General features: G+C 40.4%; 6 protein-coding genes and 1 non-coding gene across 9 annotated transcripts in view; 2 read left to right on the forward strand and 5 right to left on the reverse strand.

Moving 5' to 3' along the window:
- Window positions 1-2,232: 2,232 nt before the first annotated feature.
- LOC6573184 (adenosine deaminase 2) lies at window positions 2,233-4,613 on the forward strand. Its single transcript, XM_001999238.3, has 6 exons — window positions 2,233-2,825; window positions 2,875-3,372; window positions 3,443-3,612; window positions 3,671-3,852; window positions 3,915-4,051; window positions 4,114-4,613. The coding sequence occupies exons 1-6, from the start codon at window positions 2,747-2,749 to the stop codon at window positions 4,575-4,577; spliced, it is 1,530 nt and encodes a 509-aa protein (XP_001999274.1). The 5' UTR covers window positions 2,233-2,746; the 3' UTR covers window positions 4,578-4,613.
- A 204-nt stretch (window positions 4,614-4,817) lies between these two features.
- On the reverse strand, window positions 4,818-5,966 carry LOC6573183 (low molecular weight phosphotyrosine protein phosphatase 1). Of its 3 annotated transcripts, XM_044007394.1 has the most exons (5): window positions 5,822-5,966; window positions 5,733-5,750; window positions 5,487-5,671; window positions 5,260-5,433; window positions 4,818-5,204 (listed from the first exon to the last, which is right to left on the reverse strand). In XM_044007394.1, the coding sequence occupies exons 1-5, from the start codon at window positions 5,913-5,915 to the stop codon at window positions 5,115-5,117; spliced, it is 561 nt and encodes a 186-aa protein (XP_043863329.1). In that variant the 5' UTR covers window positions 5,916-5,966; the 3' UTR covers window positions 4,818-5,114. The 3 variants fall into 3 exon arrangements, with proteins under 3 accessions (XP_043863329.1, XP_015022270.1, XP_001999273.1); XM_015166784.3 differs by lacking the exon at window positions 5,733-5,750; XM_001999237.4 differs by having other exon boundaries at window positions 5,733-5,910.
- LOC6573182 (low molecular weight phosphotyrosine protein phosphatase 1) lies at window positions 5,967-6,657 on the reverse strand. Its single transcript, XM_001999236.3, has 3 exons — window positions 6,600-6,657; window positions 6,172-6,521; window positions 5,967-6,118 (listed from the first exon to the last, which is right to left on the reverse strand). The coding sequence occupies exons 1-3, from the start codon at window positions 6,631-6,633 to the stop codon at window positions 6,032-6,034; spliced, it is 471 nt and encodes a 156-aa protein (XP_001999272.1). The 5' UTR covers window positions 6,634-6,657; the 3' UTR covers window positions 5,967-6,031.
- A 116-nt stretch (window positions 6,658-6,773) lies between these two features.
- LOC6573181 (low molecular weight phosphotyrosine protein phosphatase 2) lies at window positions 6,774-7,573 on the reverse strand. The gene is made up of 3 exons (XM_001999235.4): window positions 7,354-7,573; window positions 6,923-7,281; window positions 6,774-6,867 (listed from the first exon to the last, which is right to left on the reverse strand). Exons 1-3 carry the CDS (start codon window positions 7,397-7,399, stop codon window positions 6,775-6,777), a joined length of 498 nt encoding a protein of 165 aa, XP_001999271.1. The 5' UTR covers window positions 7,400-7,573; the 3' UTR covers window position 6,774.
- Window positions 7,574-10,153: 2,580 nt separating this feature from the next.
- LOC6573176 overlaps window positions 10,154-19,449 on the forward strand; it is a 61,856-nt gene continuing 52,560 nt past the window's right edge. Inside the window, exon 1 of the transcript XR_006356693.1 lies at window positions 10,154-10,940. The gene's annotated coding sequence lies outside the window, so the exon portion shown is untranslated. The remainder of the gene's footprint in view (window positions 10,941-19,449) is intronic.
- On the reverse strand, window positions 13,376-14,375 carry LOC6573180 (ubiquitin-conjugating enzyme E2 G1). Its single transcript, XM_001999234.4, has 2 exons — window positions 14,214-14,375; window positions 13,376-14,102 (listed from the first exon to the last, which is right to left on the reverse strand). Exon 2 carries the CDS (start codon window positions 14,092-14,094, stop codon window positions 13,591-13,593), a length of 504 nt encoding a protein of 167 aa, XP_001999270.1. The 5' UTR covers window positions 14,095-14,102; window positions 14,214-14,375; the 3' UTR covers window positions 13,376-13,590.
- Window positions 18,379-18,444, reverse strand: LOC116803742. Its single transcript, XR_004363815.1, has one exon. It is a non-coding gene; the product is annotated as a U7 small nuclear RNA (small nuclear RNA).

Below are 19,449 nucleotides of genomic sequence, written 5' to 3' on the forward strand. Positions count from 1 at the left end.
AAACAATATGTCAAAGCGCGAGCCCTGCATTAGGCAGGCTTAGCTGATGTGTGAATACTCTAACTGCAGCATGCAGAAAGGGGTATATGTGGATTATATGGGCTGACTCAAGTGTAACTCCAACTAAGACTGAGGGACATTAGAGCGCATTCTAATTTGATTATTTGCAGATAAATTGAGTAGCAAACAAACTATACCCTGTAAATAAGATGCGCATTTTTAAACAACGACAGCAATCAAAGATTAGATGTCAATTCAGTTCATAAAAGTTTTATACAGCATATATTTCATATGCCATCCCCTTAAATAGTTCATACGCTAGTCCTGCATACCCCTTTCTATATTCATACATGTCGTATTTTTAGTTTAAAATATATTTTTTGCATATTGTTTACTAACCCAAATTGTTTTGGGGCCACTAAAATTGATACTTGGCATTGAATGTGATATGTACAAATTTTTTGCCACATTCAAAGGGGCGACAGTTCAGCTGAACAGTAAATGTGCGAGAAGGTAAGCGAAAGAAAGAGAGTGTGGGAGAGAGAGAGAGCGAGCGAGAGGGTGTGAGAGATTTAGATGTGTTAGATTGTCACTGTCAAGAGAACAAAGCTGGAAAAAAGTGAAATGAATCGTGGGAAATGTACAACAGAAAATAATAATAATAAAAAAAAAAAAACATTGAACCGCGCTTATCGCCGAGCTTTTTAAATAAATAAAACCAAATTGCTTTTATTTGTGTTTGGTTTTTTTAATTTACTATATTTACTATATTATAATGGAAAACTAAACTCAAATCAACAATATTATATTATATACATGTGCATAAATGCTCAGTGATTAGTTTTGAAACAGATATATGCCTCATGATATATTGAAATTTTAGATATTATACTATATATGCAAATATATTTCCTAAAATTTGTGTCTAATATTTCTACATTAAACTGAAATCTACTTTAGGGTAAACTAACTTAAGCTTGAAGAAGCTTGAACTGGTTAAAATAGTCGAAGAGATTTATAAGATAGTTGTATTATAATTTTTTTGTAATCATTGCAATTTTTTCGAACCTAAAACACTAAGGATGAGTTCATAAATCATTTAACGGTGTTCATCAATGTATTGTCAAATTCAATAATAGAATTAATCCGATTTTTTTAAATTAGTAAAGTTGTGAATTTTCTTGAGATATAATACACATTTAATAAAAAATAGTATTTAGCAGCAATTTTCATTCATTAAAAATCTCTTCAACTGCTTCAATGCATTAAAACGCATGTTAAACAAACCAAATACACCTTTTTATACCCCTTGTTAACTTGTCTAAATTTACTAAATTGTACAAAATGATTTTTAAAATTACTCTTAAGTTATTTATCTTATTTATAGCCTTCACAATAATTGTTTCTTTTCTTGTCAGCTGCCATGAAATGGATGCAAAGTCATCGCATAAAATTTTCTCAATTTTAAAACTATGAAAATATTTTTTAAAAATAGTGATATTACTTTATTTTATGCTGGTGACAATTGATGTTGCCAATTACCGTTGAACAAGCGTACGCCCAGCCCCTAATGCGAATTCTCAGCACTAGCATCACGGCTTATAAAGGGAACAACTCATTTCGTATGCGATTAGAAATCAGCTAAGCGCGTCCGCAAACGTCAGTTGGCAATTAACAAGCAGATTGTGTATGTCGCACGATGTTAAGATACCCTGTAAATCGGAGAACAATAGTTGAGTAACTGTGAGAATATATAATAAATAAACTGAAATAATGATATTTGTTATAAGAGGATGAAAAATGGGAATCACCCTTTGATCTGTACTATTTGTTTTTTTTATATTTTAAGATGATTGCCCGGTAATTTTAGCTTAAAGTGATATTTGTAACATGTAAAGCTTTTCCTCCAAATGAATGTTATAAATGAAATAAGACTGGAAGTATTGTATAGAAACAATATATTTTCTCTGTCAATGTTTAATCATACAGAGACTTTAAAATTCCTCACTGGATAAAACCGGAACAATTAAATATTAACTCATATTAAAAAAATAAGACTTTTTTTAGTTAACTCGTTATTTATTGCAGCAAAATTTTTGATTCTTTTGTATACTTATACAATAATTCGTTCATTGAACTGAGCTCATTAAAATGTATTATAAGATACTAATTGCTTAGTTAGTCATAAGTCAAAGAGCTGTATTGTGATTTGATAATTGTTTGTGTTATATATAAATTACAATTTGTATATAGATATTCCATAGACAGATGTCAGTATACCCCAGTTCCATGCCCATGACAGGGTATACGAATTAAAAAGCTTTGGGCGCGCGTCTGTTTTTAGTGTTTTGATTCATTTAATATGCACAGCGAGTCCTCCAGTCAAAAAACTCGCGAAATACTCACTACTAGAACAAATTAAAAAAAAAAAAAAAAAAATTTGAAGAAAAACATTATTAATTGTGAATAATGGTTGTACGCCCAGGCGTAATTTTCGTCAAACTATTCTATAATTTTCTGCCCTGAGGCTGGTAAAGCGACGACGACGTTTCGCACAGTTCTTGGCGAGCACAGCTAGCGAGCGGGCGCAAACACCTGAGTACGGAGAGTCCACTGAAATCAGCTCGCATTTAATTAGCTGTCGAGGGGCATACAATAAGTCCCAGCGTGTCAATAAAGCCACAATCAATATTTGTGTAGGCGGCTCAATACAATTTTGGCCAAAACAAATCAGAGTTCGAAGGAAATGATGTGCAAATTGTTATTGTTGCTGCTGCTAGGACTGCTGGTCAATTCCCTGCAGGCAGCTGTGGAGACGACTTTAAGTGAGTCTTGGTGACCATTAGATGCTCTTTAATAATGCTCAACTTGCAGGCTATGAGAAGGCACGCCAGGCTGTGCTCAGCGCCGAGGAGCAGCTCATGACGGGCGGACGTACCAGCCTGAGCGCCAAGGAGAGCCAAGTAGACGATCTCTTCATGCAGTACAAGCTGGGGGAACTGGCCCAGGGCTTCAGGAATGCCGATCAGAATGTGGCTGGGATGCATTTCTTCAAGGCCAAGCCGCTGATCGATCGCAGCTCTGTCTTCAAGTTTCTGCAGCAGATGCCCAAGGGCGCTGTGCTCCATTTGCACAACACCGCCGCGGTCAGCTCCAAGTGGGTGGTGCGGAATATGTCCTACATGCCGGGCATGCTGCGGTGCACCAATGCCGAGGGGCGCAGCCGGCTGACCTTTCGACGCGCCCCCAAACTGCATAAGTGCACATCCCAGTACGTGTACGTGGCGGATGAGCGAAGGAGCTCAATCGATCCGGTGCTGTACGACGAGAACTTGGAAAAACTAATTAATCTATATACGCCCGTGCCGGAGCGTGAGTAGTTGAATAATTCTCAATTCAATTCGGTTCAGTTTTGTTTATCATCCTGCATTTCCTATCGCAGTGGAGTATCCCACAATAACAGCCGTTTGGAACAAGTTCCAGGCCATGTTTGACACCTTGACGGAGGCCATTTTTTACCTGCCCGCATTTCGTGCCTACCACTGGCAACTGCTCGAGGAGCTCTACAATGACAACGTGATGTATGCTGAGCTACGCATTAGCCTAAAAGAGGTGAGCATTCCAGTTGAGCGCTGCTGGCAGCTCTCCTCATCTTCCGTGCCATCCGCAGATCTACGATGCCAGCGGACGCACCTTTCCCCAGGAGCAGGCATTGCGTGAACTGCAGGCGTTGAATGACAAATTTGTGCGCTTGCATCCCAATTTCATTGGCATCAAGGTCATCTACGCCACGTGGCGAGGCGCCGATGCGGCGACTCTGAGGGTAAAAATCAAAGAATTCCGGAAATTGCAGTAAGCATGAGTAGCTTGAAGACTTTCGGCCAATTTAATCAACCTTCACTCTTCGATTTCAGGGAAGCCTTCCCGAAGTTTGTGATTGGCTTTGATCTGGTGGGGCAGGAGGATAAGGGCAAGCCGCTCTATGAGCAGCTGGCTGTCCTGAAGGAGCTGCCGCCCAACACAAATTTGTTCCTTCACGCCGGCGAGACGAGTTAGTTTCATTTGTCTGCTCCATATGAAGTCTCAAATCTAAATTCTATCAACTTCTGGCAGATTGGTTTAGTGCGTCAACGGATATTAATCTGCTGGATGCGCTGCTGCTGAATACGACACGAATGGGTCACGCCTTCGCCCTGGTCAAGCATCCCATACTGATGAATGCCGTGAAGACGCGCAACATAGCCGTGGAGTTGAGTCCCATATCGAACCAGGTGCTGCACTTGGTCTGGGATATGCGCAATCATCCGGGCGCCCAGTACTTGGCCCTAGATGTGCCCATGGTCATTTGCAACGATGATCCGGGCTTCTGGAATGCCAAGGGCTTGAGCTACGACTTCTACTATGCCATCATGAGCATGGCGCCCAACAATGCCGGACTCCGAGTCCTGAAGACTCTCGTTTACAACTCCGTGCGCTACTCGATGCTCACGGATCGGGAACGGCAAAGGGCATATCAGGTGCTCGACTACAGCTGGTCGCTGTTCATGGACAAAGTGCTGCAGGGCAAGGTCTTTTAGAGAACGTAATAAATATAGGAATCAATTCCAAACAAACTATTGCAAAGTTATTTTCTTTTACAAATCCCAGTAGAGGTGCTATCATAACACACTTAATTTCAGTTTAGAAATTGCAGATTGAGTGCAAAACAGTTAAGATTTTAATAGGCCTCGCCAGAGATAATCATTCTGGTTTAACTAAATTAATTTTGATGTATTTCTATTATTTGAAATAATAAGTTGAATTAAGTAAACAAAATATAGATATTATTTGTTGTTTATTTTGCAGCTGTCATTGAGTGGGTGAATGCAATGGGAAGAGATGTTGGTGTTTACTTTCGAGAGTAGTCATATAAATTGAAATATAATTAGTTATATAAAAACAGAAAACCAAAACTAATTAAACAAAAAATTAATTTTAAACAATTAGGCAGTTAAATTACATTGCTTTTGGCGCAGATAACAGCGGGCGGAGATTCAAATCATAATTCAATTCAAACTTATGCAATTTTATAAATAGTATTAAATAATAGTAATAGTAGTAGTAGTAATAGGAATTTATGCCGCATCCCTATGTAGCTCTACGAAGCGCTCACAGCTCTCCTTGATTTGCATGTACGCCGTATAAAAGCTCGCCATGCCTTTGGTCTGCAAATAAAAAGTGATTTAGTGAGTTATATGAAACCAAAATTATAGCAATTACAAAATATGGGTCTCTAATAATCTGATCTTGCTCGGGATTCAGATAGCTGCCCAGGAGTTTTATTTGGCACTTTGCCGGCGGCTCCAGTTGCTCGTCAATGAGTCTCAGCTCCGTCATATTGTTATCATCCATGCCGAAAATAATATCAAAATTATAAAAATCCTCTACGGTTATCTGCAAGAAATGCCATCAGCATGATTATATTTAATATTCAGTATGTTTCTTACTGCGCGAGTAATATGGTCCGTCTTTAGGCCCTGTTGATGCAGCAATGTTTGTGCACGTCCCTGCGCCTGCATGCCCACATTCCAATCTCGTAATCCGGCGCTGTCCGTGTGCCAATTCAGCAGCTGCTTTTTGTTGATCAAATCTTTTAGGACAGCCTCCGCCATAGGTGAGCGACAAGTGTTACCTGTTGGGGCGAGTCATAGATACAAATACTAAAGCACTCGATAGAAGTGTTCACTACTTACCTAAGCAGACGAATAAAACTTTCATCGTTTAAAATTTAGCTAAAACAAATTTCAAACGAAAAGCAAAATTTGAAAGCCAAGCAACTTACACTGAACAATACTGAGACTAATGGAATACTCAATTCTCGATTCTTTTTCACCACTGCGTAATAATAATGCACACACACTTGCATGCCTGCACATGCATATGTACACATGTACATATGTATTTAAATATAAACAAACCGGTCATCGTATATTTAACAATTGCAATTTAATCATTTTATAAGTCAACTACATGAAACATATCGGAACGAGAATCACTGTAGCAGCCGCTGCTTAACGAACGCCTCACACGCCGTAACGCACTGTTGATAAGCCACCTCGAAGCCCTCATCGCCGCGTTGCTGCAAGTAGTTGAGATTAGCTCCAACTGCAATTTGTACGAAGTACTACTCACATAGTAGGGATCCTCAATGATGCGCTTCTCTTTGCTAAGTCCAAAGTCGCCTAGCATAAGCAGTTCCGCCTTGCAGTCTTTTGGCGCCAGACGCCGCAGGTCGCTCATGTTGTCCTCATCCATGCCGAAGATGTAGTCGAACTCATAGAAGTCCTGCTTTGTGATCTGGCGCACAATGTGTTTGCTCTCCAGGCCGTGTTTCTGCAGCGTGCTCAGGGCGCGCGGATCGGCCCGGTTGCCCACATGCCACGAGCCGGTGGCGGCGCTGTCCACAACCACCGAGTCCAATTTAGCCTTGGCCAAGGTCTCGGCCATAACAGTTTCGGCTATCGGCGAGCGGCAAATGTTGCCTGCATTAAGTTGAATAAATATTAGGGAGTCATGCGCTATTTCTTTTTTAATTTTTAATTTTTGTTATAATTTATTACCCAAACAAATCATTAATATTTTCTTCTGGGGCATTTTAAACAAAATTTATACGACAAAATATTTTGTTGAACGTGTGTGTGTCATTTGCCAACACTGGCGCACGAGCTGTCAGTCAGCTGTTATCGTAACAGCTGTTGTTAACCCTGCGATGGTGCCACACTGTTGAATTCTGTGTTAGATTTCGTCGTTTCGCGCTTGATTTAAAAAATTCGCGCACGCGAGAGTGCACTGCTCGTAAATCTTATCAAAGGGACCTTCGCCCATTTCCTGCAAAGTATAATTATGCAGTGACAATAGAGTGTTAGTGAATGTTTCAACTTACGTAATATGGATCTTCAATAAAGCGCTCGTCGGGCTTCAAGCCAATCAAAAAGTCACCCAGCATCAGCAGCTTAGCCTTGGCATAGTGTGGCTCCAGCAGCTTTAGAGAGGCCATAATGCTCTGATCCATGCCCACAATATAATTGAACTTTTCAAAATCCTCCAGCTTAATGCGTCGCACGAGATTGGTGTACTTAATTTTGTGCTTATGGAGCACGCTCAGCGCTCGTTCGTCTGGGTGGGCGCCCACGTGCCACGCCTCGATCGCAGCGCTTTCCACATCCCATTCCGCCTGGAGATCCTGCTTAACGATCATGTCATGCAGCACCGCCTCCGCAATGGGTGAGCGACATGTATTATCTAAGCGAAGATTTATTGATAGCAAAATTATTTAATTTGTTTTATATTGAATTTCTTTGCTCACAAACGAACCCACACAAACCATCAAAACATATTTTTTGTTTGTCTTATCGTCCATTGCATAAAATTTTTAAAATTTTCTTTTTCTGTATTCAATTCTGAGTAAAAAAAGGGGAATTAATTTTGTTTTTGTTTTACTAAATGAAATGTGACAGAAAACATGAGAGTAGCTAAAATTTGGGAATTTTCTAAAGGAGTTTCAACGAGATATTCTTGGCTGGATAAAGCGACAAGTAAATCAACATAACTAGACGGACTCAGCACGTTATAATGATTAAAATTATATATCTAAAATATGTATCGAGTGTCGAATATATATATATATATATATCGAGTATCCGAGGTATACGTAAAATAGTTTCGAACGGCCTTGAATGAGTCATGTAGATCCAGCCTGCTCCCATAAAACCTAACGTAACTTGTATACATTGTAACATAAACAGAGTCCATCAAAAACTAGAGACATAAAGGAATTGAGTAACTCCACTGTATGTATAAAAAGAAAATTTTTCTTAGTTTTCACACTCCTTTAAATACATGCTCAGAGCTGAAGTAAACATCTACACCTAAGTCAATGCCTAGTTAAGTCTTTCCTGTACCTTGTGCGCTCTCAGTCCGATCAGAAACTATTTTTAAGAACCAAGTCAAGTGTTCATCTTTTCACGTCTCGCGCTTCCGGAGCGGAAGTACCGATTCGAGCCGGTCGAATTGCGAATAAGTTGAGCCATTAACATTTAATTAAAGTTCGCTTGCCCAGTTACCTTAAGCATTTCCCTGACCAGAAGCTCAGTTTCGAAAAGTTGTTGCAACTGCCATCATGAATATGCAGCCAACAGCTGGCTCCCCCCTGCCTCTCCATCTGCCTCTCTCTTCCTGACTCTGAGAGCTGCAGCAGATGCACAAATTTTTAATGTCTTTTATGATGACGGGCGGTGTCCACAAGTTTGGGAACTCTCGAGGGGCTCTCCAGAGGGGTGGGTGGTGGCTCGGGTCAAAGTGCAGCTGTGGCTGCAGGTCGAGCCTTGTGGTGGAAGATGCAAAGCAAGTTTTATGCAAATTACATATAACAAGAAGATAAACAAATGCCAGACGTACAGTAAGTTTTTAGTTGATGTATCTCTGTCTGTGTGCGTGTTTGAGGGAGGCGCGGGGGGCGTGGCATCAAAGTGAGCTTGTCTTGTGGCAAATGTTGCCATGCACTCGACGCATGCAAATTTTGCTAGCCAGGCCTTCACAACAATTGACAATTGTTCAAAATGCAAATGGAAATGCAGAGACATATGCAACAGCAACAACAACAACAACCACAACGGACACAACAACAACGACATCATCTCATGCATATGCGTTGAGCGTTATGTTTTGAGGCGTTGACATTGTCGGGACTGACAAAACGACGACATTTGCCGAGATAAGATAAACAGGCTGGCATTATCAGCAGTGAGTGCAAATACGCGTGTACCAACAGCATTTTCAAGTGCAAATGAGCCGGCAACTGTTATGAGATAAAAGATAAAACCATAAAGAGGAGAAACTAAACAATTGGAAACGAACAAATATAGCCAAGTCTAGCGTCGCGGCCATTTTGCAAATGAAAAGCGGAAAAGCTGCATCTGCAGGAGCAGCCAGACACACAGTCTTTCCCAAATGTCTATCTAGCAGTCTGTCTATCTGTCTGTCTGCCTGTAGCTTTATCTGCTGCTCTATGGCACTGCCTGGCAGCTTCATCAAATATTTAGCGCCAGCAATTGTACATATTGTAAAATGTAAATACGAAACGGACGTCGAAGTGGTGGAGTGTATCTGTTATAGAGCATGTTTGTGTGTCTCTATGTGTGTGTGTAAATACAAACTACCCTGCGATGCTCTTTAAAAGGGAGTTACGCCTGTAAGGGCGGGGGTGTGGCTGTGGCTGTGTACTACGGTGCCAACGACCAACGATGTACAAAAACAAAAACCAACGCAGCCAAAAAGCCGGCAACAACAAGCGCCAGCAACAGCGCCAAATGTTGCCAGCAACAAAGTTGCTAAGCAAGCTTGTTCAGGTGCGGCTGGAGGGTTAATTATTGAATTGAGAGCTTGGGGTGATGATGATGATAATTCAGCCTAACATTTCTGAATGCATATAATTTGTTTCTTCTATATACTGAGCCGAAAAGGCAAAATAATAAAATTTATAATAAGTTTTATAGTTTAAATAATCATTATAAATGCAAAAATAGAAGTTGGTTAGTTTAATTTTTAATATTTTTCGATATTCAGAAAAGCTAAAATATAAGTTGACAATATGTTTTTAATATTTTTAACATATTGCCAAAATATATATTTTTTTTAATTAACAAAAATGAAATAATATAATTTATAAATATATTTGCATCTATTTTTGTAGTATTTAATATACAGATAGCCAAATAAATGAAAGTTGATAGTATATTTTGTAATGAATTTTAATATATGTATTTTTTTTTTTATCATTTATTGCTGTACCCTATTCAATGAGTACCACAATTACAACTATATAAATACAATATGCCATAAATATGTCAGCCCCGAACAAATATTCGCTAGAAATACAGTCAACATGTGTTGTAAATCCTAATGACACACACATCGCAGCGCAGCCAGTCAAGTTCGCTCCTGTGCTGGCCTGGCGCACAGCAGTGCATGTGTCTGCTTGCATTTATCTCGTTTCGGCATGTTATGTTGCGACGCCAGCCGCAGCAGCAGCAGCAGCAGCGGCGACTGCGACTGCGACGGCGACGGCGACGGTGACTTCGGCAGCGCGACAGCGTTAACAGAAACTTGTTTTCAACGTAGTTGGGTTTAGTTTACTTTGAGACGGCGACGCAGGTGGACGTGTGCGCTCGAGAGACCCGGCTAAAGCGAATGTGAGACGCGTCGCAGACGAACGAACGGAACGTAGCGCGTTTATAAAAATACAAACACGCACACACACACACAAGCAAATAAACAAACAAGCGGCAGCAACAACAACAAGTGAAGCAGCATTCGGTTTTTATGACGCGGCGGTACGCGTCAGGTAGTTTCTTCCGCGGCTTCGATATTATTATTATTGTTGTTGTTGTTTTTGTTCCGTGCATTTGTCCAAGCGCAAAAGCAAGCACCGTGTAAACTCTGTTAACAAGTACAAACTGCGCGCTCTGTACTTAGATAAACAGATAAACAAAGTTCGGGTCGTCTGTGCGAGTTTCCAACTAACCCGAAAAAAGAGTGAAGAGTGCAAAAAGAATCGAAATAGAAATACAAATACGAAAAATAATCGAATACGACTAACGGATACCCTTTCGCTTTGGATTACTCATCCGTGGCAAAGGAGCAACGACCAATAGCGACATTTTCACTGTCGCGTTTTCACCGCAGCACGCAGGCATTCGCCATCTCGCTCGCACCGCCGCTCTAGCTCTATACGAAATCAAAACCAGTATCTGAGCCAATGTATCTGTAAGATACAACGCCAGCTCCCAGCGCATATTGGAATTTACTTAAAGCGTATGCGACGCACGCACACACACAGAGACACAGAGGCACGCAGAACAGAGCCCAGCTCTTGTCTATTGGATTTGTACTTGTTTCTGTAGGTAAGTGTAGATCGCACCGGGCAGCGGCGCCCTTTTCCACAGAAATACACAGTGTATGTGTTTGTGTTTTTCCACCCTCGATCGGCTGACTAATGTAGCCTGACCTGAGCCAGCTAACCAGCTAGCTGAGCTACCTGTACGCGCGCAGAGTGACCCCGACCTGTTCGCTTTCCCATTTACAGTAGTGGAAAAGCGATTTCACTGCATTATATTGAAATGCTATTTATAAACTTTATGATCGTCAGCTCTCCCCACCGCGGCTCAGTTGAGCTCCGCTTGGCTCCAGGTATCCAGGCCTGGTTGGCCTTATGCTCAGTGCGTGTGTTAGCCACAGAAGAGGCAAGGCTGAAGCCGGTTTTTAGCCTGGGCCAACAACAACAATAACAACAACAAATACAACAACAAACACAACCACAACAGCAGCATCAATTCAATTTCTACTCGCTGAGTGAGTTTTGCTGCTGATGAAGAACCTCAGCCGCAGTCGCCGTCACAGTCGCAGTAGCAGTAGCAGCCGTAGCGGCAGCAGCAGCTTCAGTCTCATTGGCGGAGCATCGACTCGTCTTCTTCTTCTTCTCCACATCTTTTGTGGCGTCTTGGTTTTTTTTTTTCAGCCCAAGCAGGTTTTCTGTGCTGTTTTCTTCAGCTTTTCGTTTTCGTTTTTTATTGCTTACATATTTTGTTGGCCAAGATTTTAAGCTGATTCTTCATCGAATTCTTGTCTCTGCCTGTCAATATTTATGCCTTTTTTTTGGCCAAGAGTCTGGCTTGGCCTTATTAACACAGTTTGCGCTGATTCATATTCATCATATTTTAATATTTGTATTTGGTATATAAATGCCAGACAGTCGTGCATTATTTTTCGGGGCAAAAGCCACACCCAGCAAAAATAATAATAATAAAGTAAGAAAAATACAAAAATAAAAACGTTAGCTAAAAATGTTCATTAAGCGCTTTTTGAGTCATTGTTCAACAATGTGGCAGGCTTGACCGGATTATGGCCGGAACCAAACAATGCAAAATCAAAATGCAAAACTTGTTGCTAAACAACAACAACAACATGAGCAACAATAGCAACAACAATGACAGTAACAGTTGCTGGCTAACAACAACAAACAAAAAACTTCAGTTAGCCGCAAAAAAATGCTATTTACACACTTGCCGAGGCAGAGTATTGGCATTTTGTCATCACCTTTGTAACTATTTGTATACATGCTATATAAGGTTATACATATTCATGATCTGTTATAGGAGTTGTATTCATATTGCTATATTTTAACAGTTGTTTTATTTGTTTTGTTTTCTATATATAGTTTTGCTGTTAAATTTACTTTAGATTTCATTCTGATGCACAACCCAAATTTGTTTTATAAGAATAGCAAATTTGTAGGGCTATAGTTCTGCATAATTTAGAGAATATACAATTTATTTTTGGAGAACATTAAGCGAAGTGTCTGAATAAATCTACATGCATAATCATTCACTCATTCATTCATGTATACTTATATAAATCAGACGAACAACCCATTGTTCTTAAAACTATAATATTTCTGCAAGTTTTTGAGCTGAATATCTCACTTTGTTATATTCTTTGGGCTAAGATAAACTTACAAAATTCCGAGGCAATAAAAACGCTAATACAATTTTACAAACCTCGAATTCACAATCTGTCAGCCAAACACCTTCATATCTGCTCATTAATTAATGCATTGTTTAAATCTCCGCCAATTATCATACTTAAGTTCTAAAAAGAATAAAACCATTAAGATTTAACGTATAAAAAAAAAAAAATGTAAATAAATAAAATATATTTGCGGTCAATCCGGCATTATCAGTTCTTAACTTAACTTAACTTACTTATGATAAAAGACTTTTGTATCTATTGTCTACTGTATTGTTAGAGTATTAAATTTTCGTCATTATGCTCAAATATTTTGTGTCTCGTTAAGAGTTGTTTGGCTGCCATGTGCCCAGCCCGTCCAGGTGAGCGGCATATTTATTGCTGCCGTTGCTTTGGGCATGTGAAGTAGAAGTCAATAAAAGCTGCGCACAGCCAAAGCAAAATGTTAGCACAGATGAGCAAGAGACTTGATACTAGAGACTCGAGTCGAGACTCAACTACCAACTGGCAGCTGACTATTGGCCATTGGCCACTGGCAACTGTGTCAGCCGTCGCTGCGTATTAAGCACTCGGCTTAAGATTGACCCAGACTTGGGAGACTTGACCAAGTGCGCGAAGATGTCCAATTAAAGCTGTCAGGCGTCGGCAAAGCATTAGCCGGCTAATCATGTGAGAAACTTAATTAAGGCGGCGCATTTCTAGCAGCAGCTGCTGCCGCCTCTGCTTAGCCAATTAAATTCGCACAAAAATACAAAAATAATAGTATTTATGACACTTTCTCGAGGAGCGAGGCAGCTGCATAAAGAGATTGAACTTCAGTTGCTATTATTTTCTTTTTTTTTTGCAAGCAGTCGCTTATTTTATTCGCATGCTTGAATGTTGACCGTTTGAGTTGATTTGAGTGTGGAAGTTTGTCTACCTGTCTGTCTCTGTCTCTGTCTGTGTCTGTCTGTGTCTGTCTGTGTCTGTCTGTCTCTGTCCGTCTGTTTGTGCGAATGGAGTTTGCTTCAGGTGTGGCAGGCAACCCAGCTAGACCTCCTCCTGGCTGCGGCGCACACAACGCGCCACTTTGCGCTTGAATTCCGGATGATTTTCGCGCCATTCCTTGGCGGCGTCCACATTGGCCGCCGACTCGTCATTGGGATCGGTCAGCATGGAGATGACAGAGAGCAATATGGTCTCCACGGTGTGTACGGGCAGCCAGCGTTCCTCGGCCTTCTCGTAGCCCCACTTATCGTCGCCGGGCTCGTGCAGTATGGAGATGCAGACATCGCCGTTCTTCTCAATATTCGGATGCCAGATCTCGGTGACGAATTTCATGCGTGGCGGCCGCAGTGGGTACTCTTTGGGAAAGATTAGATGAGCCTTGAAGCATCCGCCCTCGTACAGGGTGTCCGGCGGGCCGATGATGACCACCTCCCACTTGAAGATGTCCTCATCGTTGATCAAACCGGCGGAGAAGCCTTCGACGGGGTTGCGGTGCAGTTCGGCGAGCTGCCGTTTGAGTAGTAGCGATGCTTGCAGTTCAGACATGTCACTGACTATGTGGATCAAGGGGATAGATGTGGATCGATAGTAATTGAAGTAATATTAATGATCATATAGTAGTTGCTGTTGTTGTTGTTCGTGTTGACTTCTTTGGCGCTACTTACTGGAATTTTGTTCAAAAATTTCGATACGATGCTTGAGTTTTATTTTCTTTTTTTTCGGAATTTTTGTAGATTTTTTACTATGCTGAACTACGTTGAGTGTTACGGCCAACACACATTGACAACTCTGACCCAGCGCCTACAACTAGTTGAATTTAGTTTTTATTGATTGTTTTAAGTGCCGACAGTTTCCACAAGGGAGACTTTTGTAAGGTGTAATGCAATAACGAGGAAATATCCTTCATGAAAGTTCTAGAAGCACAGTATGCTGTATACGCTATATATTTCTATAGCTATTGCTCTTATCATACAGGCTTTCAAATATCTGATGTTACCTGACTGGTACGTGAAATCGAAAAATCGATAAAAGATCATATTTTCAGTAACACCTATCCATATAGTAAACTATTAACGTTTCTTTTTAACGATAAACATTGATCTTTTAAGTACACATTTCATATTGAATGATATGTGTCGATGATACGTATACTTTTTAAGTGAATCGATAAATATCGATAATAATTATGATATATTTGAAGTTTTTTTATTTTCGGTATATATTTGACTTTAATGCATACTTTTTACATTTATCGATATGAATCAGTGGTTCAGATATAGACCTTACATGAATAGATAAATATAGTCAACAATAACCTCTTTGACCTGTAACAATTGAAAATCGATTGCTTGCTTTGCTATTCTAACTGCAGTTCAAAACAATAAAAACCAACTCCCTAGATGCTCTCTCTCAATTGTCAAAGTTTTGAGTACTCATTCCCACTTTTATAATTGTAGTCCTATCTCGGTTATTGATTTGTTTCTGAATGCGTCTTGAAATAAATTGTCATCTAGCGCTACTCATCTTGGCCTTGGCTTCCACTCGCAACTGCTGCATTAAGCCATCTAGCATTAAATTGCTAAGTTGCTGCACTTTGTCGCTAATGGATTTGCCTTTGAGTGTTTTGGAATGCTTTCGACTGCCCTGGCGAATACTCGCAAACATATATTATCTCTTGGGGCGCAGACAAAAACCGCATGATTGCAATTGCTTTTTTTGTTGCTTGTTGTCTATGCAACTGCTATTCGCGCATTTTGAGTTATGAATGCTGCCACACATTGTTGCAACTGCCTTTTGGGCTTGCTGTAATTGCGCACAATTGTTGGCAAAACACACACACACACACAGAGACACACACAGACAGACAGTTGAGCACGTACTCATATGCCACAAATGTATATCTCGCATTCTCATGCTTTTCACACACTCTGAGGCATAATTTTTGTTTTTTTGCCAATTGCATTTTTGAATTTGCCGTAAGCGAGCCTCATGCCGCGCCTCCTGCTCAGTATCGCTAACTGAAATTATGTTGCCGCAAATGTGTGAATTGCTAATGTGTTTGTTTGCTTGCTTTTTTCAGCCTGTTTTGCCCGTTGCGCCGTTTTCATGCACAATTGCCATTGCCGGTTTTTCAAGTTTTTCATGTTGCAATTTTCACCAAATTCCATCAAAGTGTGCGTGTGTGTGCTTGAGTAGTTTTATTAATATTTACCTGCCAACAACAATAACATGTGTGTGCCCCATAGCGGCAGCAGCCAGCGCTGAGAACTATCCAATCCATAAGAACCAATGGGCTCACATGTATCTATCAGATACTTTTTGGCCTTTTCTTGCTGCAGCAAAACAGCCGTTGAACATGTTTGGCCACAGCAGAAGACTGACAGCTGTTGTTGCTGTTATGCTGCTGCTGCTGATGATCTTGACGACCCGTGGCATGCCCATTTAAGTGCCAGCAAATGCAGTTGCATGTCCCACAGCGCTTGGCACAAGCCAACAACAACAAATGTGTAAACAATGCGCGAGTGAACTCGAATTTCCATTTTGTTCAAGTGTCGCGCGCGATAAAATGTTACTCACATTAATTTTAATTGATTTTCATATAACCAACACACACACACACATATATGTATATCTATACTCCCATACAGTAGGATTGGTTGCCATGACAGTGTTGTTCCTTTTTTTTTTTTTTTTTTTTGGTGGGCGTGTCCGGCATCACGCAAACTTCTACCGGTCTGCGCGGCCCACGCTCTTGAAAACTCTTCAATTGCTCTGCTATTGAAGCGGTCTCTTTCCAGTTGCTGTAATGTATATATACCCGCATACACATACACATATATGTATATATTTCTTTTTTGGAACTGAGCAGGTGCTCCTTCATTCAGTTCGTCGCCGTTGGGTGCCCACGCTGCGTGCCTCAAACTGCTAGCTCATGTCGTTGGACTCATCGGGCAGCTGTCGGCGTCGATCAGTTCGAATTGATTGTGCTCGCTAGCTCTGGCTCTCTTTCTCTCTCTCCCTGCCTTTCTTTCGTTGAGCAAATTGGTGGTTGGTTAGTCATTTGTTTGATAATGCACTTGTGCCTGGAACTACCTGTTCTCGCTAAACTTACATCATTTGAAATTTTGAATAAAAAAATATGATCATTAACGACAGCTGTGCCGCATTTGCGGCGCCTCTCTTTGTGCTTCTCATGTATATGACTAGCAAAATTGTTGACACTGTGACAGCTGCTATTAGTTTACGAAGCATTTGAACGGCTTTTCTTGGGCTTCTCGCTGAGCTGACCCAAATGCCTATCTTTGCCAGCTGATGTATGAATGTGTGCTGGCGCCTTTCTTTGCGCTTCTCAGAGAGCAGAGCTAAGTGAAGGGATTTGACTTATATGATAACAATTGGGCAACTCTCTGATATGAGCTTGACTTAGTATTTTTACTCGCTTTTGACGCCTTTCTTTGCGCTTCTCGCTGCAACTGAATATGAGCTTTTTCCCCGCTGGAGCGCCTCCCTCTGCTCGTCTCATAAATTTGAACCTAAACAAGTGTCCATTTAAGCGCGGCTCGCTTATTGGATTCGTGAGTTACGAACTCATTTTTTCAGTGCACTTTTATGCTGGCGGCGCACAAAAGTTTTCCATAATTTATTGTATTTTCTTTCGACTGCTGCTGCTGCCGGTGCTTTCATAACGGCGTAATGCTCGAAAGTCAAAATGCGAAAGAAATGGAGAGAGAAGGCGCTGAGCAAAAACTAAAATTGCACAAAACGATAAAAGGAAAATGCAACATAAAACCTTTTCCACGTGCACATTCATACTTTTTTTTTTACTCTGCTCCGCCTCCTCTTCTTCTTTTTAATGTGTTTTATGCGTTTTACCATTTTTATAATTGAGCTGGCCGTTGAGAGCGTTGGAGGGAGCCACGGCCAGAGTTTGGATAAAGCTATAAAGTGCACTATATACATAAATACATATATATAGAGCTGGCATCAAGTGGAAGAGGGAGTGCCGAAGTAGTTCTGGTTCTGGTTCTCGATTTTGCGGCTGAAGTTGCAGTTGCAGTTGCAATTGCATTCACAGAGACGCGCTGCAGTTGGAGTGTGCCCGCTCATGTGCACTGAATTGCGAACGAACAAAAAATTCTGCTTGTCTGAAATGCGATATTGTATATATACAACTATATAAGTATATACATCTGAAGTGAGTGTATTATATGCCACAATTGACAGCAGTAGAAAGTAGTGTAGGAAATATGATAAGCTCTCTACGACTCTCCAGCAGTTCCAAGGTAGACTGATTTTTATGATTGATATTTTTGCAAAATAAACTCGGGTCACGTTTATCAAAACTCCACATGTGATTAGATAATACTTTTAGTATCTAAAATTTGTGTGTTTTTTCAGCTTACCTAAGTGTTACGTAGGTTTGGCTGAGCTCAGTTGATGAAGGTTTGCAAGCTCATTGCGCTGAGGGGTTTGAATTATACATTAGAGTTTATTTAGTTAAATTTTTTAGTGGGTTGCGAGGCACTTCATTATATTTTACTCAACAAGCGCCTTGCTCAAGTACTTCTGCTTAGTTTTAAAAACTAAAAAGGTTTTTTTTTTCGTTAAATTAAATATTTATTTTTAATTATTACTCTTGTAATAAAATACATTGCATATTTTATAATAATTATTTGTAGTCCAACGAACGCCTTTTTGCATTGAAATGCATTTGCAGTCAGTGGCTGCACACACACTCAGCATTATCATCATCTCCATCATAATCTCCATCATCATCCGCATCATCATGGTCATCTACAGTGTGGTCCCTAATTTTTTTTTTTTATTTTATTCGGAACACTCAGTGCCAAGGCAAAGGGTCCCACCAGGACAAATTTCAAAGAGATAAAAATATTGAATGTTTCCGTCAACTTTTGCTCCAGTTGTATGTGCGCTCGCGTTATTTGTTATTTTTTCCTCTTTATTCAACTGCCGCGCGTTTAAAAACGCATTTAGTTTTTCACGCCAGCGACTTTGAAGCGATTTGCTTATGGCGCGTCTTGGCTAATAACTCAATTTGTCCTTTAACGGATTTAGCTGTTGGCTAAACGTAATTGAGGTAAGACTGTTTTCTTCTGGCATTGCGTAAGCACTGTCGGCTTTAATAAGCCACCCGGGTGACGCCGACTGCTCTCCGGTTGCCCCAAATGGGCCGTTAGACATCGTGCTTAAAGTTCATTTACTTTTCGAAGAAAAGCCCTAGAGAAAAACCCGGAAAGAACATCGCACTGAAAATGAGCCAAGCGCAAAATGTCATTTATAGTTTCTTTTATTTCTTTTCTTTTCTTTTTCTCTTTTGTTTGTTTTATTTATTTACTTATTTTGTTTGTTTTATTTATTTTTTTTTAGGTTTTTTATATTTTGATTCTGTTTTCATATTTTGCCAGACCATTTCGTTTTTAAAACGCTTCGTTTGTCGTTTTGTTGTCTAGTGCTTTTTCATACAGGCGGGCTCGAAAAATCCAAGCTTGGCCTAAAAAGTGCTTATTAAATTTAATGACAGCACGTTTGCTTGCGAAAAGCGTTTCGACTTCACTTTTTTTCCTGAACCTCAACTTATGGCTCTGTTTTTTTTTATATCTATTTTTTCTGGTCTTATTGTGGGCCGCAGCGCATTGGGAGCAGAGGCCATAATGGCACAATCTTCACATTTAATTACGTGGCACGGCTTTTTATTGAGTCGGAGAGCCTCCAAATGAACGCATCTTTCACGAAATTGTTGCACAGCTTCAGCAGTAATTGCCGCTAATTCAACGTTTTTCTCAAATTTGTAACCCTTTGAATCTATTTTGTTGATTTACTCTAGGAGGTACAGTGGGAATTACTATTGAGGTAAAGTGAAACCGGACATTAAATATAATT

This window comes from Drosophila mojavensis, unplaced genomic scaffold (assembly GCF_018153725.1).
Source record: "Drosophila mojavensis isolate 15081-1352.22 unplaced genomic scaffold, ASM1815372v1 contig_16, whole genome shotgun sequence".
NCBI lineage: Eukaryota > Metazoa > Arthropoda > Insecta > Diptera > Drosophilidae > Drosophila > Drosophila mojavensis.